General features: G+C 49.6%; 2 protein-coding genes across 16 annotated transcripts in view; one reads left to right on the forward strand and one right to left on the reverse strand.

Moving 5' to 3' along the window:
* Positions 1-147: 147 nt before the first annotated feature.
* Positions 148-2,090, forward strand: MYOC (myocilin). Its single transcript, XM_030279701.4, has 3 exons — positions 148-652; positions 1,099-1,218; positions 1,306-2,090. Exons 1-3 carry the CDS (start codon positions 148-150, stop codon positions 2,088-2,090), a joined length of 1,410 nt encoding a protein of 469 aa, XP_030135561.4.
* A 3,591-nt stretch (positions 2,091-5,681) lies between these two features.
* The window catches only part of PRRC2C (proline rich coiled-coil 2C), a 69,309-nt gene continuing 55,784 nt past the window's right edge, over positions 5,682-19,206 (reverse strand). For 9 of the 15 annotated variants that reach the window (XM_072932891.1, XM_072932894.1, XM_072932897.1 and 6 more), the window contains 8 exons: positions 18,845-18,981; positions 16,676-16,910; positions 15,928-16,050; positions 14,224-14,442; positions 13,373-13,447; positions 12,120-12,223; positions 10,775-10,901; positions 7,169-7,559 (listed from right to left, as the gene is read on the reverse strand). In XM_072932891.1, coding sequence (XP_072788992.1) covers positions 7,299-7,559; positions 10,775-10,901; positions 12,120-12,223; positions 13,373-13,447; positions 14,224-14,442; positions 15,928-16,050; positions 16,676-16,910; positions 18,845-18,981 — 1,281 coding nt within the window. In that variant the 3' untranslated portion in view covers positions 7,169-7,298. Of the gene's footprint in view, positions 7,560-10,774; positions 10,902-12,119; positions 12,224-13,372; positions 13,448-14,223; positions 14,443-15,927; positions 16,051-16,675; positions 16,911-18,844; positions 18,982-19,206 lie in introns of all 15 variants that reach the window. The other 6 variants (XM_072932898.1, XM_030279700.4, XM_030279697.4 and 3 more) reach the window with 3 other exon arrangements.

Consider the following 19,206-nt stretch of genomic DNA (forward strand, 5'->3'; position numbering starts at 1 on the left):
CGGCTCCGGGGAGGCGGCGGGGCAGTGCCGTTGCCCCCGCAGGCATCTGGAAGGCTCCGGGTCGCCCGCCCCCCGCCGCCCCGAGCCTCCCGCTCTATAAATCCGGACGCCGGTGGCCGGCGCGCTGAGAGCGGCGGCGCCGGGGCCATGCTGGGGGCCTGGCTGCTGCTGCTCTGGGGCTCCGTGGCCCTGGGCGGCCGAGCGGACACCGCCTTCCTCCGCCGCGCCCATGACAGCTCCGGGCACTGCACTTACTCCTTCACGGTCGCCAGCCCCGTGGAGGCCGCCTGCCCCGAGGCTGCCGGCGGCGTGCCCGAGCTGCGCGCCGAGCTGGCCGCCCTGGCCGCCCGCCTGAGTCGGCTGGAGAGCCGGGAGCGAGCGGCGGGGGGCTCGGGGCCGCGGGGAGCCGAACCGGGGGGCGCACGGGACCCCCAGCAAGCGGCCGCGGCCTCCCGCCTGGAGGCTGCGTACGGTGAGCTGCTGCGGGCCAAGTCCCGGCTGGAGGAGGAGAAGGGGCGGCTGGAGAGGGAGAAAGAGGAGCTGGGCAGGCGGCTGGAGAGCAGCGCCCAGGAGATCAGCCGGCTGCGGGCCGCCCGCTGCCCCCCCGGCAGAGAGGGGCCCGGCCGGGACGTGCTGCGCGCCCCCGCCAAGGGTAAGTGCCGGGTCGGAACCCCTGTGCGTCCCTGCCTGCCTCCTCGCCTCCGGCCGAGTCCCTCTGCGGCCCCGTGCTGTGCCCCCACTGCTGCCCCCCACTCTTGGGGACCCTGCCGGGTTCAGCCTTGCCGGGAGGTGGCAGCCCATTGCCCTCCCCACCCCGCCTCATCCCATCCCTCATCCCATCCCTCATCCCATCGCCTGCCCCGCAGCCGAGGGGGGATGTAGGGTACCGTGCTAATCTGGGCTATTAGGAGTTTCCCCCAAAGAGAACGGTCACAGATGTGCCCTGCTGCAGTGGGAGGGGGCACCGGGCTCCTGCCCAAGGCATGGGCATTTCTGAGAGCAGCAGCCCGGCACGGAGCCCCCCGAGGGCGGCGGGAGCAGGCAGGCGGTGAGGGGGGCGGCCGAGCCCCGCTCACGCTGTGCCCGACCCCGCTGCAGCGCCGCGCTGGGAGCCGCAGCCCCTCAGCTACCAGGAGCTGCAGTCGGAGAGGACCGAGGTTCCCGTGTCCCGGCTGCTGGAGGAGACGGCTCTCGGCCGCCCGGGCAAGGAGGACTCAGGTACGGGCACGCCGGGCCGACCCCACGTCCCGCGGCTGACGAGGGGCTGGCGGTGACCCCTGTCTGTCCCGTCCTGTCCCCGAGCAGGCTGCGGCCAGCTGGTGTGGGTGGGAGAGCCCGTGGTGCTCGGCCGGGCAGACTCCATCGCGGGCAAGTACGGCGTGTGGATGAAGGACCCCGAGCCCGTGCCGCCCTTCACGCGGGACAACACCTGGCGTGTGGACACCGTGGGCACCGAGGTGCGCCAGCTCTTCCAGTACGAGGAGGCGGAGCAGCTGGCGCGGGGCTACCCCGCCAAGGTGCACATCCTGCCGCGGCCCCTGGAGAGCACGGGCGCCGTCATCTACCGCGGCGGGCTCTTCTTCCAGCCCCGCCAGTCCCGCTCCGTGGCCCGCTACGACCTGCGGGGAGAGAGCATCACGGCCGAGAGGGAGATCCCCGGCGCCGGCTACCACGGGCAGTACCCCTACTCCTGGGGGGGCTACACCGACATCGACCTGGCGGTGGATGAGGCGGGGCTCTGGGTCATCTACAGCACTGAGAAGGCCCGGGGAGCCATCGTCCTGTCCAAGCTGGACCCCGAGACGCTGGAGATCCGTCGGACCTGGGAGACCAACATCCGCAAGCGGGGGGTGGCCAATTCCTTCCTCATCTGCGGCACCCTCTACACCGTCAGCAGCTACTCGGCGCCCAACGCCACCATCAACTTTGCCTACGACACTGCCACGGGCACCAGCCGGGCCCTCGGCATCCCCTTCGAGAACCGCTTCCGCTACCTCAGCATGCTGGACTACAACCCTGCCGAGCGGCGGCTCTTCGCCTGGGACAGCTTCAACATGGTCACCTACCCCGTCCGCCTCTCCCGGGCGTGAGCCGAGGCTGGCTCAGCCCCCGGGACCTGCTTCCCTCCCCATTTCCCCGGCACGGCCGGGAGCGCCACCTCACCCAGCCTCGGCTGGTGCTGGGGGCCACACGCTGCCCAGCCACATCGCATTGTGCTCAAGTGCAGCAGAGAGAGATGAGCACTGCTCCAGAGCCTGGCCGAGCCGGGGAAATGCCTCTCAGCAGCCTCGGTGCGTTTCGGATGGGTCACAGCTGTACCCAGCCCTGAGCTGCTCCAGCACCTCTCTGAGCACCCAGCCTGGCCACCCTGAATGTGGAGCAGGGAGGGCTCAGGCATGCTGAGGGCTGGGCAGAACAGGTGGTAGAAGGGTTGTGCAGGAGGATCCTGCCTTAAAATAAGCGTTTTTCCCTAGTTGTGAGCAGCGATCCCCTCTGTGGGATCAGGGTTTGTTGTTTCCAGGCTTCAGCCTGCAGAGCTCTCATGCAGAGATTCCACAAGCTCCACTGATATCCCACACTCCCAGTGCCCAAGGGCATCCTGGAGCTCAGCCACCTCCAAAAATCATCGAGTAGGCTCAAAAGTAGCAGAAAATACAGACACACATTGCACAAGTCTTGTTTTATTGAGGAAAAAAAGCTGCCAAGGGAGCAGGGGTGAGGAGGGCTGGCAGAGCATCCTGCAGCCGGGTGGTCTCTTGGTACCCAGCCCTTCCAGCCATGTGCTTTAGCTTTACGGCCATCCCAGGCCAGCAGCTCTCCCCACACCAGTCAAAATACGCTGCTTTATCTATTTATTGTAGAAAGCTTGTAGAAAGGGAGGCTTCTTTCCCCCTGTGGCACTTGGGGCAGCAGCAACCACATTCCCCAGGGGCTGCAAAGGGTCCTGGCCCAATAAACATCACCCAGCACCTCTGCTGCCTCACACCTCGTCTTTCCAAGCCTGTTTTCCAAGGAGTGTGGTGAGCTGGTACCCCTCTTGATGCACCTAGGTGGGCAGGAAAATGCCATATTTTGGAGGGCAGCTTCTGACAGCAACACACCAGGTACTGGAGCAGTGGAAAAGGACAGAGAACACAGTGTGACATTTGTGATGATCACCTGCAGCTACAGAGATTTTCAGACAGATGCTTCACCCCACCGCTGTCCTCCTGACACTAACACTTGTTGTAAGTGTAGCAGCACTGTGTTTGCATATCACAATGAAATATTTGGTTTATCCATCATCCCCATGCTTTATTTTGGAAAAATACAAGACGGTTTTAAAAAGTGGGACGATATGGGTAAGATATTTTTGGTAAGCTGCAGGGGGGCAGCAGGTGGGAGCCCAGAGCCAGGCTGGGAATCTCACCTGAGCCAGGGCCAGTGAAGGTGTCCCTGTGGCCAGTGCTGGCCCCAGGTTCTGCAGCAAGGCTCAGCCCAGGAGGGTCAGGAGCACATCACCCCTGTCACTGTCACACACAGAGCTGGGGAGCCCTGGGCCAGGGCAGGGGAGAGCCAAGCAGGCAGCAGCCAGGGCCAGCAGTGCCCAGCAGTGCCCAGCAAACCTGCCACCAAGGATGGGAGAAAGGCATTTCTGTCCCAAAACAGGATGGGAGGTGGGGCTGGAGTCCCCCTTCACCCTGCAGCTCCCGGGGGTGAGCCAAGCCCCGGGATGAAAGGCAGGGTTTGTGCAGAGCCCCGGGGAGCAGCAGCACCTCGGTGAGCCCAGACAGCGAGGGCAGACAGCTCCCGCCCCTCCCCACGCCGGGGCCTTTTCAGGCCGGGAAGTCCATCTCCTAATTGAGTGAGAAAATAAAGGAGGACAAGCCAATGTACACAGGATTTCCAGAAAGCTGGGCTGGAGCTGAACAGCGCTCAGTACACTGCTTTACTTAACAGGCTTTGGGAAAACAAGCCCTCCCTGCCCACATCCCAGCAAGAACCAGCCTGAGCCCAGGGGGGTTGCTGGATCCGGCCCCAGTCACATTTAACCCCTCTCTGGCTCTTGCCCTGAAGAAAAGTTACAACCTTTTCAGAGTCTCAACATTATTAAGGAGAAAGAAATTGAATTCCCCATACCAAATTGTTCCCTAACTCCTGGAAGGTTCAGCACAATTATTTCTGATTATCAGAGTCCTAGAAAAGATATTACAAACCAAATCCCACTCAACTTTAAAAAAAAAGTAAGACATACTCCAGTGTAAATAGCCAGGAGCAAGTTATCTGCTTAAATGTCATAAAATATTCAATCAACTGGGGTCAATGACTGAAAACTCCACCTGGCCTCAAAGGCAGCTGGTGTGGTTTGGGGTTTTGGAGAGGCACATACCAAACCTGGGTTATTTGTAGGCACAAAATACCCAAGCATTTACTTTTAATTAAACTTCTGCAGAAATACTCTCCTTGTTCTGCTCCGAGCACAAAATGGTCCAAACCCTGGTAAATTCCCACAGCCGACTGTGGGAAATTCCTCTGACTTCCCAACGGCTTTAATACTACAGAATTGAACATAAATCCTTTCAGCAGCTTTTCCTTAAAAATAGAACAGTCTGGTGAATGAGTTCTCATTTTTGGGGTGTCCTTTTAAGATGAAACAGGCTGAAGACAAACTCAAAGCAGGGAAACGTCACCACAGCTGAGTTACTTTTATAGCACAGTGTCCACACTCCTTTCCAAGCATTTACTGCAGCTGTGCTCATACACATCCTTGTGGAAAAGGTGATTTATCCTGAGTGGGACCCGCTCCGAGGTTCCCTCTGCCCACAGCTGCATTTCTGGATTCCAGCACCTTTGATTTACTCCATATTGCTGCAGGTTTACCCTGAACAAAACCAACCGGGGCAGGAAAGGACTGCAGCTCCTCTGGTGGCCCAAAGCTGCTGCTTCCCACTCCTCCCCGGGCTGGCAGCGACACCTCTGACCAAAGTCAACCTGCCCAACTCCTGGTGGTGCTTGCAGAGCCAGCCCCAGCTCCCAGTGCTGCTGATGCCTTGAGAGGCTCCCTGGAACAGAGGTTGGGCAGAGTTAAAGGAATAAAGTAGGAATTATTAAAGGCCTTCACAGGATACACCCATGATGGATGGCATGTCACGAGTTTTCACCCTTTTATAAGTTTTAGTCCATTTCCATACTGGGGTTAATTGTCCAATTCCAGCTCCAGGTTATGCAGTCCCATCCTCCCAGTCTGCTCTCCTCAATTCTCTGTTTGCACTTTTTGGGCCTGAAGCTGCAACATGTCCTTGGTTCTGGGGCTGGAAAAGGATTGTTCTGTGTGACTGAGCTGTGGGGAGAACTCACCAACACGTTACATGAAGTTCAGAGTTACACACTAATGCAGTACTGAATCTGGAAAATATGAAAGCTCAAAGTTAAGGCATCACTGTCACCCACTGGCTGATGCAGCATCATCCCAGCTCCTGCCTGGAACACCCGCAGCTCCTTCAGCTGGAGATGGAATTCCCAGCAAACAGCACCAGGCTCCTGCTGGGCAAGTGGTGGCCACGTTCTGCGAGCCCTTGGCTGGAGTAGGGCTGGGAAAGCGCCAGGATACACAGAGGAGCTTCTGGGAGCACTTTCCTTCAGCAGCCTTTCCCTGGGAGCGCCGCTCTCCTCCTGCAGCAATCACGAGAGCAGCCAGGGGCTTTATTTAGAGAATACTTTATTAGTTTCTGTAATCAAACCCATGTAAATAAGACCGTACATATTTCATACAGTGCGTTACCCCTGTACAAATGGAAAAAAAATTAAGTTTAACATTTCTAGACCAATATGGCTGTTAATTTCTGTACAATGCCAACTCACACTACAAGTGGGATACTTTTTTCCAAAGTTGACATCACAGCTAGTTTCCAAAAATTCAAATTATATATATATTTATATAAAAAGATAACCAATAGCGATTCACTAGGCATCAATAGCAGCAACAGCCTTTCCAGCTTCTGCAGTCATTTGAACAAAATTATACACATTAGACTTTCAACTCTTCCTTCCAAAAAAAGTAAAAAAAAGAAAAAAAATCCCAGAAAAAAACCAGCAAATTCTGCTACTGATGTGGTACCTGGTGCTTTTTATTAGCTTTTTCAATCATTGTCTGGAAAAAAACCTCTAGAATAACATTATTAAAAACAGCTCCAGTATAGCACAGTCACTACTACATATCATAAGCAGGTACAGGATATCTTACATTCACAGAAGTATCATACAGTACTGTCCTACAGCTAGAATACTAGAGGATACAATTAAAAAGGCATTTATTTGACTTGATTCTACTTTCCAGCACACTGTGGGCAAGGAGGTGGTGCGACGCAGCTCTGATATAAAGAATGCACCTTTGAGATAAAACTCTCGTTAATCTGATAAGGTTTCTTTTATTCTTGTGGCACAGTTTAAGTGCTCATTGCTGTGTTACAGACAGAAACTGGAAACCGTTTAGGGACCACTCGCATCATATAAAGACAGCTGGACAGGGGTGAACGGAACAAATCTGACTATCGATGCAATGAACCTTCAGCTCCAGGGGTGAGAGCCACTGAGGGGGCAGCGGGTGGAGAGGACACAGGTGGCCAAGTAGCTTTTTCATATGGTGATCTAAATGCAGTAAATTGTCATCCAAGCAGCAGCAGCCAGCAAAGCACTGCCTTCAGAGGGAACTCCATCACTGCCAGTGTTACTCTGTGTTAGGTTAAGCCCCGTGTGGCAAATACATGGATCCCTCTGTTTATACAAGATAGAAGCTCCTTAAGTCACTAAAAACTTAACACACGTTACTTGGCCCAGCACCATCTTCAGATCTGCATGTTCTCATACTCACGGGTTTTATAAAAGATAAATAGCAGCTGAAGATCAGAGCCTGAAGAAAATAAGAAGTCATTGTGTCAGCTAGGAAATGCCTCCCCACTGTTGCTACTTCTCCATGCTGTGGCTTTGGGAAGCAGGCGGGTGTGAGCCAACGGGGCACACACGTGTGGGACGTGCACACCCCAAAGCAGCCTTCATGCTGTTAGAGCAGATGTGAGCCCCGAGAGCCCGGGGCTCAGCTGGACACAGAGCTGCTGGCACCAGGGGTGCTGCTGGCACCAGGGGTGCTGCTGGCACCAGGGGTGCTGCTGGCACCAGGGGTGCTGCTGGCTTCTACGCCCCGTGGGGCTGCTCAGAGCCCAGCAGGGAGAGCAGGCTGCTCTTCATCCTTCGGGCCACCAATTGACGCTGCTGACACCTCACCCACCCTCCCCTCTCCCCCCTCCACCGGAACACAGCCTCTAGGATTTTGTTTCCTCGGTTTTGATTGCCTGAGGTTTGATTGGTCCAGTTCTAACAGGTTTCGGTGTGGCAGCAGGCGCAGGGGTGGCCTTTTCCTCGGCTTTGTCCTGGCAGACTCCTGCAGAGTCAGCAATTGCCTCGCTGGGTTTGCTCCCGTTTTCCTCCACTTTGGGGGCTTTGCCTCCTATGGGTTTGTTCTGCTGCTGCTGCTCAGAAAAGAATCTCTGGGTGGACTGAAGGACCTCTGCTCTTTGCTTTGCCTTAAGAGAGGGAGAAAGTAAGTTTACTGAAGAGAGGGCATTGGAATTGGAGTGACTTCGCAAGTATTTCCTATATGAAAGGGGAAGGATTGACCACAGTGGCCAGATTAGTTTCCTAGACATCTGTGTGCTTGACTCCTCAGCAGTAGTTTAACATCATGCCTAAGCTTCTCTTGCTCTTCCTAATCCCGAAAAAAGAGGATCAGGGACAAAAGTTTGAAGTATTACCCAACCTATTCTTCTGCCACTGCTATTGCAGAGCTGTACAAGTGTGAACACTGCTGACAGCAGCTCGAGCTGTGGCTTCCCCTGAGCACAGGTCAGACACGAGCAGAGGCAGCTGTGCCTGCATGACCCTGCCTGGGCCCGAGGGCCACTGCAGCTGTCACTGCTCCTGCTCCCTCTGGAGCACAGTCTGAGCACCCTATTCCCTCCCGTGGCTCTGGGCACATGCTGGGCCTGCAGCTGGGATGGAAATGAACCGGGGTCAGAGCTGTGTTCTGTGTCAGCTGAAGCCTGAGCTGCCTCCTGCTCTGACCCATGGCAGCACAAACTGCCTGCCTTCCTCCCCCCTCCTCTGAATCCTACCAGCAACCCTGACCTGCACCCGTGGAATTCCATCTGTGACACCTTCCAGTTACAGTTTTGATACTGATCAGACACCTCAGAGCAAGCACTTGGCTGTCCTGCCCAGACTGCAGAGACTCCATTAAGAGTTCAATCATTCAGAAGTTGAACAATAAAGCCCAGTGCAGTCAAACACCTTTTTATTTTAAATTAGAAAGGAGTACCTTAACACAAAGAACCTCAACTACAATACAGGCACTAAACCCCCATGTACCTCTGAATATTTTCTGCTTTTTTACTAAAAACAGGGCTGAGACACACACACACAACAAAGGGAAAAGACAAAACAGCAGAAGTCTGGAACAGGAGGCCTTGGCTCTCATACTCTGTAGCTGCTCCAAGTAAGTCAAGCAGCAACAGAACAGAAAACAAACCTGTGAACTCTCATTTGCAGGACTGCAGCAACAGCCTGATTTCACTGGAGCCAGACAGACACCTGAAACCTTTTGCCCAAATTTCAGCCATCCCCTGAGGTTAAGGCTGGATGACTTGATCACCAGTAACCAAGCATGACAGAGTAACTCTCACTGCTCTCAGCAGTGTTTGCAGGAGATTAAAGACACCAGAACTGTGTCAGTATTTGCTCTGACTGGCTACATTCAATCCACAGTGCACACTCAGGACAATCTGGTAAGCATCTACAGGCTGCATAAGCTGGCAGAAGGAAATGGACCAGCACCTGGAATTGAAGGGTTAATCAGCTCTCTCCCAGCCCTGCACAACCAGAACAAGTCTCCTGCTCTGACACCTCAGGGCACAGGTTACAGGAATGGCAGCAGACAAAGGAACCCCGAAGCACCCTCTGTTCAAGCAACCTCTTTTCTGCAGCAGACAGGCTCAGAGTCCAGGAGTGTCCCTACACAGATGTCCCACCCTGCAGTCTCGCCTTGGAAGAAGAGTTTGCCTCGAACTGAAGGGTCCCAAAGTGCTCTAAAAAGTCAGAGTAACTGTCATCACCTGCTACTAAAATGCAGCCCTCTGTTCTGCAGAGTGCTCCAGGTACTGCGTTCACCACAGGCACTTCAAACCACGGGGAAAGACTCTCCAGAGTCCCCAAGGAGTGAGGCTGGCTGGATCAGGAGGAGCTGGGGATGAAGGGACAGCTCACAGCCAGGTGTGCAGCCTCACTGCTCATTCAAAGACAACCAGGCTCCTGACACCTCCTTTTGCTTTGGACAGCAGTGGCTCCTCCACAGCTGTTAAGCACGAGAGCACTTGAGAATGGAACTTCCTATAAATATTTTAGTCTACAATTCTTATCAAAAATCACCAGGGCTTAGAGAAGGTCAGTTAAGGGCCTGGCTGCTGGCTTGGGGTCCAGAGGCACTTTCTGAAGCCATGACTTGCAGACACATGCCTGCCCTGGGAGCTGTCAGACTGAACTGCTGCTAACAGCACTGCTGTTCACATACTGACCTTCACATCTCGTTCAGCCTTCAGCGCAGCCTGGGCCTGAGTGCCTCTGGCTCCAGGTACTGATCCACAAGGACCTCTGGCCACACGTGGCAACTGAGGGTGGCTCATAAGGCCTGTGCTCATCTGAGACGGCATCTGACTATGCAGAACTGCCGGCAGCCTCTGAACAGGCGCTGGGAAGGTGTTAGTAAATGGGGCTCTTACCAATGGAGGGAGCAGGTTAGGCTGAGAGAGGATCTAAGTGGGGGAAAAACAACAAAAAGAGACATTTCTCAATTAGAAAATTGCCAACTCGACTGCACGTTGGCATTATCTTAGAGGGGAAAAAGCTGCTACTCTGCTATGAAATGAATGTCAAGAAAACAGGCTTGAACTGCAAAAGCAAAACAGCCCTGCAGTGCTGCTGTGCCTGAAAGCAGCACCAACAACTTCAACCCAGCTTGTGACCAGGGAGAAGACCCTCACAAGGCAGTGGAACAGCCACTGGTGAAAGGCAGTCCCAGGAAGGTGAGGCAGCTTCTGCCAGTGACAATCCAGAAATCAAAGCTCAAGTCCTGCAGTCAAACACTCCAAATGCTAAAAGGAAGACAAATACCCTACTCTTTTAGAGAGGCTATGTTTCCCTAGCAGCCTGGCTCCAGTCACCTGCAACAGAGATGCATCACCCTTGTAAGCTGTGCTCCCTGGAATGCCAAAGCAGAACAACCCCTCTGCCATCAGCCCTGCCTGTGTGACCTCAGAGACCCTTTCCAACCTGAACTGCTCCTTCCATACTTCGGAGCTGCAAATCTGCTTTGTCTTTACACGTGTAAAATATGCACTGGGACCCTTCTGAGACACAAAGCTTCTCTCTGGCTCTGCAGGATGAGGTGCATTACAGCAGCCTGGGGAAGCCACAACACCATCTGCTCTACATCATTCACAACTCACATTAAATTCTTCAGTGTGCACAGAACTCAAAATTAAACACCGCAAAATCAGCATTACTTGTAAGCAAGATCAGAGAGGTAATTTTTTGCTCTGATCTTGAAATTTGGTTTCTTATGCCATTTCATTTTAAGGATTCCATTTTCTATCTCCCCATGATAAAGCCTGAGGAGACAGAGTTGAGTCAGAGCCACCAGGTCATAAAGAAAAACAAATCTGTTTGCAGGAAGCCAACCATCACCTACCTGTGGTGCAAATTGTGCAGGAAAGGGCTGTGTCATTCTCACAGCTGCAGCTGCTGACTGGAACTGCTTCTGGTAGACAATGCTGTTCATTTTATTGGACTGATTGTTAGGACTTGTAGAACTGGCCCTAAAAGAAAGAACTCCAGTTAAAATCAACCGCTTTCATTCAGAGGATGTTTCTGCCACTAGTTACAACTTAACTAGAAATTCAGCACTGGAGGCGGGAAGAATGAATCTCTGAATTAAAAAAAAAAGTGTGAAACTTTTCCTATATAGAAGCTCCTATGTGCAAAAAAACTCAGAACTTCAGAATTCAAAGAGAAAGCAAAATCAGAAATATTTAGGCTATGAAGAGGTTCCAGTCTGTATGAAAGAGCCCTTTCCCCCAAGCACTCATGACACAAACACTGATGTTAGATTTGTGATGTTTGTGATGCTAGATGTAGTTTCCATTCTTGCTATCTTATGTTCAGTCCTGCTCCTTTGTAGTTACTCTGCTCTACCATGGCAAGTTCAGAGCTTGTCCCAACAGACAGTGAACATGCAGCTGCTTCTACTCTGACCTGCTGTCCTGTGTTCTAAAATGCACTTGAACAGATTTCAAGAATTCACAGAAAATGTGAATTCTCCCTGTTTTATCTGGCTAGGAATGTGACCCTCCACTAACACCTCCAAGGTGTTGAATCACCATGAATTACATGAAGCTTGACTGATTATCTGGGGGAAGGGCAGCAAACAGCCCTCAAACAGAAGAGAGTGAAGAGAAAAAGAAGAAAGAGTGAACAGCCTCCTTCAGGAAACAGAGCTTGCCTTGCAGAGAGTTCCTGTGCAGAGGGTGTGGGCGATGCACTCCTGGAGCAGAGGGGCACCAGTGGCAGGGACACCAGCTAAGCTCCACACACCAGTATTTTGTAAGCTCAAAGGAGTCTGTTTTGTTTACTAATTTCACTTGTGAGCAGCTTACAGACCTGGCAACAACACTTACTCCTCTAACAGAACTGTTGCCACAACTGCTGTCTCAGCCTTTGTTTTTTTACTTTGAACACCACAATTCAGATAAACTGTCTTACAGTTTTATCCTAAACTACATCTTCCCTGCCCCTTCTTGTTTAGCTTCATTTACCCAAAAAAGTATTTTCCACCTTTTATTTCTGAGCCATTTCTTTCTGTTTAACTACAGCAGATGTGATGACCTACTGGAATGCTGCTCAAGAGCTCAGATTAAGCAGTATCTCATGTATCAGTAGTCCCTCGCCTCATACCGTCCAGAAAAGGCTGCTCATGCATGACTAGATACATTTTCTAGCTCTGGTTTTAAGGAATTTTGAGCTTAAGGGAGATTTACCGGAAGGGACTGGAGGTTGGGGTAGTACTCCTGCCAGTAACTGGTGGTGTTCCAGGTTTAACATCAATGCCACCTCCAAAGGCCTTCAGGTCCATTTCTGATATCTGAAAAACACAGCAACTGACACGTTAATTCTAATTAAAACAATTACATTTGCTAAGCAGCTGTTAGCTTACCTCAATGAAAATAGGTCACTTAAGTGGAGATGAAAGCCTGACTGCAGAACAGCCTCTTATAATTAGGACAGGCCCAGCACCACAAGCACCTCTGTGTACAATTTTCCTGCCCTATCTGGTACTTGCAGCAATGGTATTGGCTTTCTAACTTGCTCCTCCTGCATAATGACAGGGGGTTTGAGAGTAATTTCATCTATCTGGCCCTAAAAAAACGAGAAAAAAGGTATGTTTTGGAGTTGAGATCTCCTTATCCAAGACTCCCATCTCAGGTACCACATGAAAATATTTAGAAATAATCCTGAAAAATGCTGAGAAGAAGAATACCAAAGTATAGTTCAGGTCTATAAAAATAAACAAACCCAAATCACAGCAAAAATGGAGCTGTCATTCATGCAAAACGATCTCCAGACTAACTGGAGCAATGACTCCTGAATGCTATTCTGCAGACACACTCAACAGAATAAATTAGTCTTTGGAACAGTGTATTGCCACAGATGGCAATGAAGCATTACAGCAACAATAAATCACTTAAAAATGAGAGGTTGTTTTAAGTTGACTTTCTTTAGCAGCAACATGATGGGAATCTTAGAGCAGGGCAGAAAAGTCATCTAAGGCCAGGATCCCACTGCAGCTCTTCCCTTATTTTTTGCTGAAATGAGTGATCATTTGCAGCGACAACTGCAGCAAGAAACATGCTGCTGCTTGCAAAATGGGCTCCTAACAACTGCCAAGCTGAAAAGATTTGGCCAGATCCCATGGAACTGGTAAACTGCACAGTGCAGAAACCCCTGTACACACCCTGGGGGTGAGGAGATGCAAACTTCAGCTAGGTGGTCTGAAATTCTGGTTGCCATTACTGTCCAAGACGTGCAATTAACACATGAGATTTTTCATATTGCAGCTGTAAATCACTGGGACTGTGGGGCTATTTTATATTCAAAAGCACCCTAAAATCTAGGCCAGAAGGTGCAGGGATTTCAGGTGCAGAGGTGGATCAGTCCCTCAGGTGGGAGGACCTTGCTGTTCCTGCCAGTCAGCTGAGCTGTGTCCATGTCCAGGGTGTCACCCACTGCTCACCTGGAAGCGGACTGCAACTGCCGAGTGCTGCACACTATCCGAAATTCCCCGGTGCCTGTAAAGCTGGGATTCCATCTAAGACAAGAGACCTTGTGATTGGAAGCCAGCTCCACACATCCCCTCATTAGCAATTACCTTAGCAGCTTCACATAAAGGTGAGGAGAGACTTCCCCCCATGATACACAAGTTTCTTGCACTGTTTTAGTGTTATTTCCTTACTAGACCTGTTGCTCAGTTTTCCTGAGCAGCAATACCAGCCTTTTCTCTTTTCATTACAGAAAGATCCTGTCTTGCATACATCCTACATTCTTAATATGCACCATGCTGTGCTGCTCACAAAGGCAGACCCCCAGCAGTAATACCAGAGTTAAATTCTGGCTTAAGGTTGTGGCTGATACAGAGTCCACTGAAGCCCCTAAACTCCCCATCTTGCACTGGAAACCCTTGAACCCAAACAGCTTGTTCTGGTTTGAGTCCAGAAGCAAAGCAACAAACTCAAGCAGGCCCAGCCATGTCAGAGTCCTGTTGCTCCCCTGCTGCTCTAACAACATCTCAGTACTGTTTTCCACATGGCTTCTGCATGAAATCCCCTACTAGTCCATGCTGCCACTATCAAACCAGGTATTCCTGCAGTGCAAATGCACCAGCACCAAGTTAGCTACAAAACCTCAGCTAAATGCACAGACCCAGTCACTCAGGCATTAACCCTGACTGGCGTTTTTATCTTTCAAAGCTGAGGCAGATTTTTAAGATGCAGGACGTCAGGGTGAACTGCTGTGCTGGTTACATAAACCAAAAACCAGCTGTGCTTCACGTTCATTTCTCTCCTGGAGCTGTGGCAATGTTGTTACCTTCCCAGTTGCAGCAATCATGCTGTGCTGAGTTCCTGCTGGGATCAATCCTCTGAAGGGCTGGGTCACTTGGGCAGGTCTGCTCAGGTTTTGAGCCTGAGCTTGTGGTGGGGTGTGCTGTAGTGGTGGCTGCAAGGACTGGGGCAGGGCTATCAGTGGCTGTGCTGTGGATCCAAAGTTGGGCAGGGAAATCTGTGATCCTGGCAAAGGTACTGTCACCTGGAGAGAAAGCACAAAATCACCAGTAACAGAGGCACAAAGACCATTATGTCACTGTCATTACTAGCTCTGTTGCAGCTTTATCCCAGGCAAATGGCTTAATGAGTTCATTTATTTAACCAGAGAGCTGCAAGCAAATAAGTGAATTTATTGCTCAGTTTGCCATTATAAATAGTTGTAATGACATTTGACTATTTTCTTTTCAGAAACAAAGGTGCATGAGATCTCCTGCCTCCAACATCATTCAGCATTATTTCACTGTGTGACAGGGAAATTTAATTCAACTCGGAAAACAAAAGCAGAACAAAATAACCAGTTTGGGAACAGGGGGGACAGGACAGGATTATCTGTTTACTTCAAACAATTCTAATCAAAGGGCACTGGGAAAAAATTAGACTTTACTTTCCAGGAGTTCCAACAACCAGCAGTTTGAGCTTAAAAACAATGCAAAAACCACACAGCCTGTCCCTTGCTTGCTTTTACCACAAGTGCTGTGGGCTGAAAACGGCAGAGTGTGGTAGTGATAAACATGGAAATACAACAGCATGACCTGACTGGCAGGAGTTGCTGCATGTCTTGGTCTGACAATCCACTACCTGAAAAATTATACTCTAAGTGTGATGAGGAGAATGATCAGAGATTCCCAGATGTGAAGGGCTTACAAGGATTCTGCTCTGAAGGGTGATAGATTAAAATCAGAGATACAGCCAGAACTGAACACACTGAAAGTACCAACTCTTCTAAAAGGTCATTAAAACTGTGCTAGATTTCCAACAGAGAACATCCAATCTTTTACAACTCTTCTAAATTTCTGTCTTGGCAGCTTTTCCTGCATAGGAGGTAGGCTATTAAAACAAATCAATTCATCACAACGTTTTTTTTTGAAGCCATTTAAATTAAAAAAAAGGAACCAGAAGATGGAAACTACTAGATGTAAATATGAGAGAATGCCTGCACAGAGCAATTTAGCAGTTCCTTCACGAAAGAATGAAAAACCTTCAAATCAGTGGAGTTATTTTACTGACCTGGCTGTCCTGCATGATCACCTATCTGCTAACTTCTCAGTTATTTTCTATGAGCACTCCTGGGTTCCAGCTCAGTGAGAACTGGTATTAACAACTAGGCTGCACTGAGCACCTGGACTTTGCCCCTCTCTTTCTCTCTCCACCACTCCTGGTATCTGCTTCATAAAGGCATCATGTGCCTCAATCAATGAGCAACAGCACTGTGCTAATTAAGTATCTGCCCATCACTGCAAAATGAACTATTCAAGAGAGGGGTGCCAGGGACAATGATCAACATGAACTGCAGGGCATCCAACCTCTGAGCCATTCTGTTCGTGCAGTGCTGCCTTCCTTCAATATTAACATTCCAATTTTATTTTGGAAGAATTACAAGTTGTCTCTGCCCTCCCCTCTATTCCTACCCCACAGACACCACTAACCATGACATGCTTTTAGGAAGAATACAGTGTAGGAAATTTACCATGCCATAGTTTACCTGCTGGAGAGCACTGGGAGACTGTGCAGTGTTGTAGAAATTGCTCTGGCCAGGCTGCTGAACTTGCCCAGAGTAGAGATTTGAGGCCTGAGTGAGGGTAGCTCTGGCCTAGGAAGAGAAGAGACACCATCCCATCAGGAGCATTCAGGAGAGCAGCTCTGTGGTGCAGCAACCAGTGCCCGAGAAACCCCAGCAAGGGAAGCTGACAAATGCGAAGGTTTCACTTTGTGATAAAGCTCTCATTTGCAGGTGGTGGAACAGCCCATTTATCACCCATTATCTGGGGGAAGGGCAGCAAACAGCCCCCAAACAGAAGAGAGTGAAGAGAAAAAGAAGAAAGAGTGAACAGCCTCCTTCAGGAAACAGAGCTTGCATTGCAGAGAGTTCCTGTGCAGAGGGTGTGGGTGATGCACTCCTGGCAAAACGAGCAGAGGGGCACCAGTGGCAGGGACACCAGCTAAGCTCCACACACCAGTATTTTGTAAGCTCAGAGGAGTCTGTTTATCACCATTAAGAGAAATTAAACCTGAAGCTCGAATTAATAACAGAAGAACAAGGAGCCCTGTAATTTGGGGAACAAATCTCAGTTCAGAGATTACGCTAATGTACATGTTTGAAATTAAAAAAACCATTCTCCTCCAAATGTTTGAAGTTTCCTGCCACCCAAGTTGTGCAAGACTTGATGTCCTGTATCAGCCCAGTGCAGAAGGTCTGCATGTGGAGCCTTTCCTACCTGCAGGATGTGTGTATCAATCAGCTGAGAGCCTCCCAGTCCTGAAGCCTGCCCAAGCTGATGCTCGTACAGGATAGGAATAGGCTGAGTATTGGAGGTCTGCTGGAATGCCAGGCTGGACTGTGCCTTAGCCAGCTCCTGGTGCTGCACTGCTGGGAAGTTGTGTAAGGCTGTGCCAGACAGAACCACTGGTGATGGCTGAGACAAACCACTCTGCATGAAAGCTTGCTGGGATCTGCAAGAGATTCAAGTGTCATTCATAACAATTCTGACAGAGCTCAACAATGAGCCACCAAAAATGAAGAGCACAGCTTATATTCTTTAAACAGAATTAGGATGTTTAGCTCTATTGAACACCTTTTCACTTGAGAAAGGTAGATTTTTTTCAATTTACTCTGCATACAACAAAGTAACAGCTGCTACTAAAGGCCATAGGAAAAAACAGGGCGACTTCTTACTAAAATCTTAAATCACAATTAGCTATTTAGATGTTCATGCTGCAATAATTTTTGGATAATTAACTGTAACACAGAAAAGTTTCCAGTTCTTAGTTCCTGTACTACAAGGTGGGATGGGAAAGCACATGTGAGTAGCTCCACTTAGTCATTAGGTGAACTGCTTTGTTCTGTGGACTCCACAGAGCTCCACAGTCCAACTTCTAATACAGCGTAAATCACTGGATGCTGACCATGCCAGCTTCCAAATAAATGTTTTGATTTCAAAAGACCTCATAGCCTTTAATTTTAACCATCTATTCAATTCCTTTGTCAGCAGCATGCGGAAGTTGCAGTTTGTTTAAAGAAGACTGAAGCCAGTACAGCAAAGCACCACAGACAGGTTTAGTCCATCAAAGTATTTATCTGAACATCCCCATTAGGAACTTGGTGAGTAGCCACCTTCAGACTGAATAATGAAGAGTTTTTAACTAAGTGCTCCTCTCAAAGCTTTTGAGCTCAGAGGAGAGTGTTTTTGATGTGAAAACACTTTTTGCTTTACCTGGTGCTTGCTCTGTGCCAGCACAGCACTGCTCCTGCTCATCTGCTGGTGTGGTGGGGCTTGCTTGTGCCCACACCTGGGTGAGCTTTGCTCTGCACCCTCCCTTCAGTGCAAAACACTCTTACAGCCATCCTCTGAGCACTGGAAAAAACTCTTCCAGACTGGATGCAGACAACTGGCTTCAATGGAGCCAGAATTTTTTTTCCTCAGGTTTTTTTTTGCTCACTTTTAACTTTTGGTTGCAATGTTTTAAACCAGCAACCTGTACATCTCCAATCTTACCCTCCTCTGCACATTTTCTATGTAGGAGAAGCACTCACACTGTTAGAACTCCATTAATGCCATGTTTGTGTGTGATCAGATTTATTTTATCTGGACCACTTGCCAGCCTGACTGTGTTTCTGCAATTAGCCAACTGTTTGCAACAGCTTTTGTCAGCTATAGCAGGACAAGCAATATTTGGTCCCACAAAGTCAGCCAAGAACCAAAGTCAGGATACAAATGTGGTTAATTAAACCTTCTGTGGCCTCAGCCTTCTACTTTGCAACAAGCAGATTTAACTACAGCCCATGCAAAACCCTCTAATTAAACTTCCAAAGCAGCTTTCTCCAAGTGGAACTAACAACATTTGTCAGAATTATACTGCTGTGAAGCAGTTTTCATAGGAAGTGCAAGGAAGCTTTGAAAGGCTTACAGTGGAAATCTGTCTGGCTATCAGGGCCATTGGAGAGATACTGGTCTTACTGTTACCTTTTGCAGCAAAGAGAAAACATTCTAAAACATACATGCAGACCCTCACACATCTGCAATGAGGTTTTTACTACCCAGGAGTTCAAACTGGAACTTCACAGAGTTTCAAGACTCTGGTGTTGTTTGATTAGTAAAAAAAACCTGCTGAATTAAAGGGACAGACATTTTCTGTTCTTAGTATGACAGACTGATGCTTTCAGCTCTTTAGCCTGGGTTCCTAAAGATACAACTATCATGCATCATTTTTTAACCCATAATTTCACAACTACATCTATACAAGGCAGACAATCTGCATACAGAGGTCTCAGATAGAAGAGATTTTGGGGAAGACAGGAAGATGAGGCAGCTATGGAGCACAGAACACAAGTCTGCAGGGAATGAATTTCAATAATTCTTTGGAACTTTGGGGTTTATGCTGCCTACCTGTAAGGTTGTAAGGAGGAACTGAACAACTCTTGGGCTTGTGAAACAGCTGGTGCTGCTCCTAAACTCAGCTGAGCTTGATGCTGTCCTTGCAGAGGTGCATAGATGGGGATGGGGATCTGTTGAACTGAAGCAGGCTGCATAGAAGAGAAAACATTATAATTAAGTTAGAAAAGCTACAGCTGAACGTGAGTGAGGATTGTGTAGCATTATGAAAAGTAAAATAAGAATGTCAAATCCCAAGGCTGCATGCAGAGCTAGTAATGCTGCCCTCATGAAAAGTACTATCTAGTTGAATTTTATACTTTTCCTTACAACCAACCAGCAGAAACTGAGGGAAATACTCAGATCTGCATATAAAA

The sequence above is a fragment of the Taeniopygia guttata genome, chromosome 8 (genome assembly GCF_048771995.1).
Source record: "Taeniopygia guttata chromosome 8, bTaeGut7.mat, whole genome shotgun sequence".
Taxonomy (NCBI): domain Eukaryota; kingdom Metazoa; phylum Chordata; class Aves; order Passeriformes; family Estrildidae; genus Taeniopygia; species Taeniopygia guttata.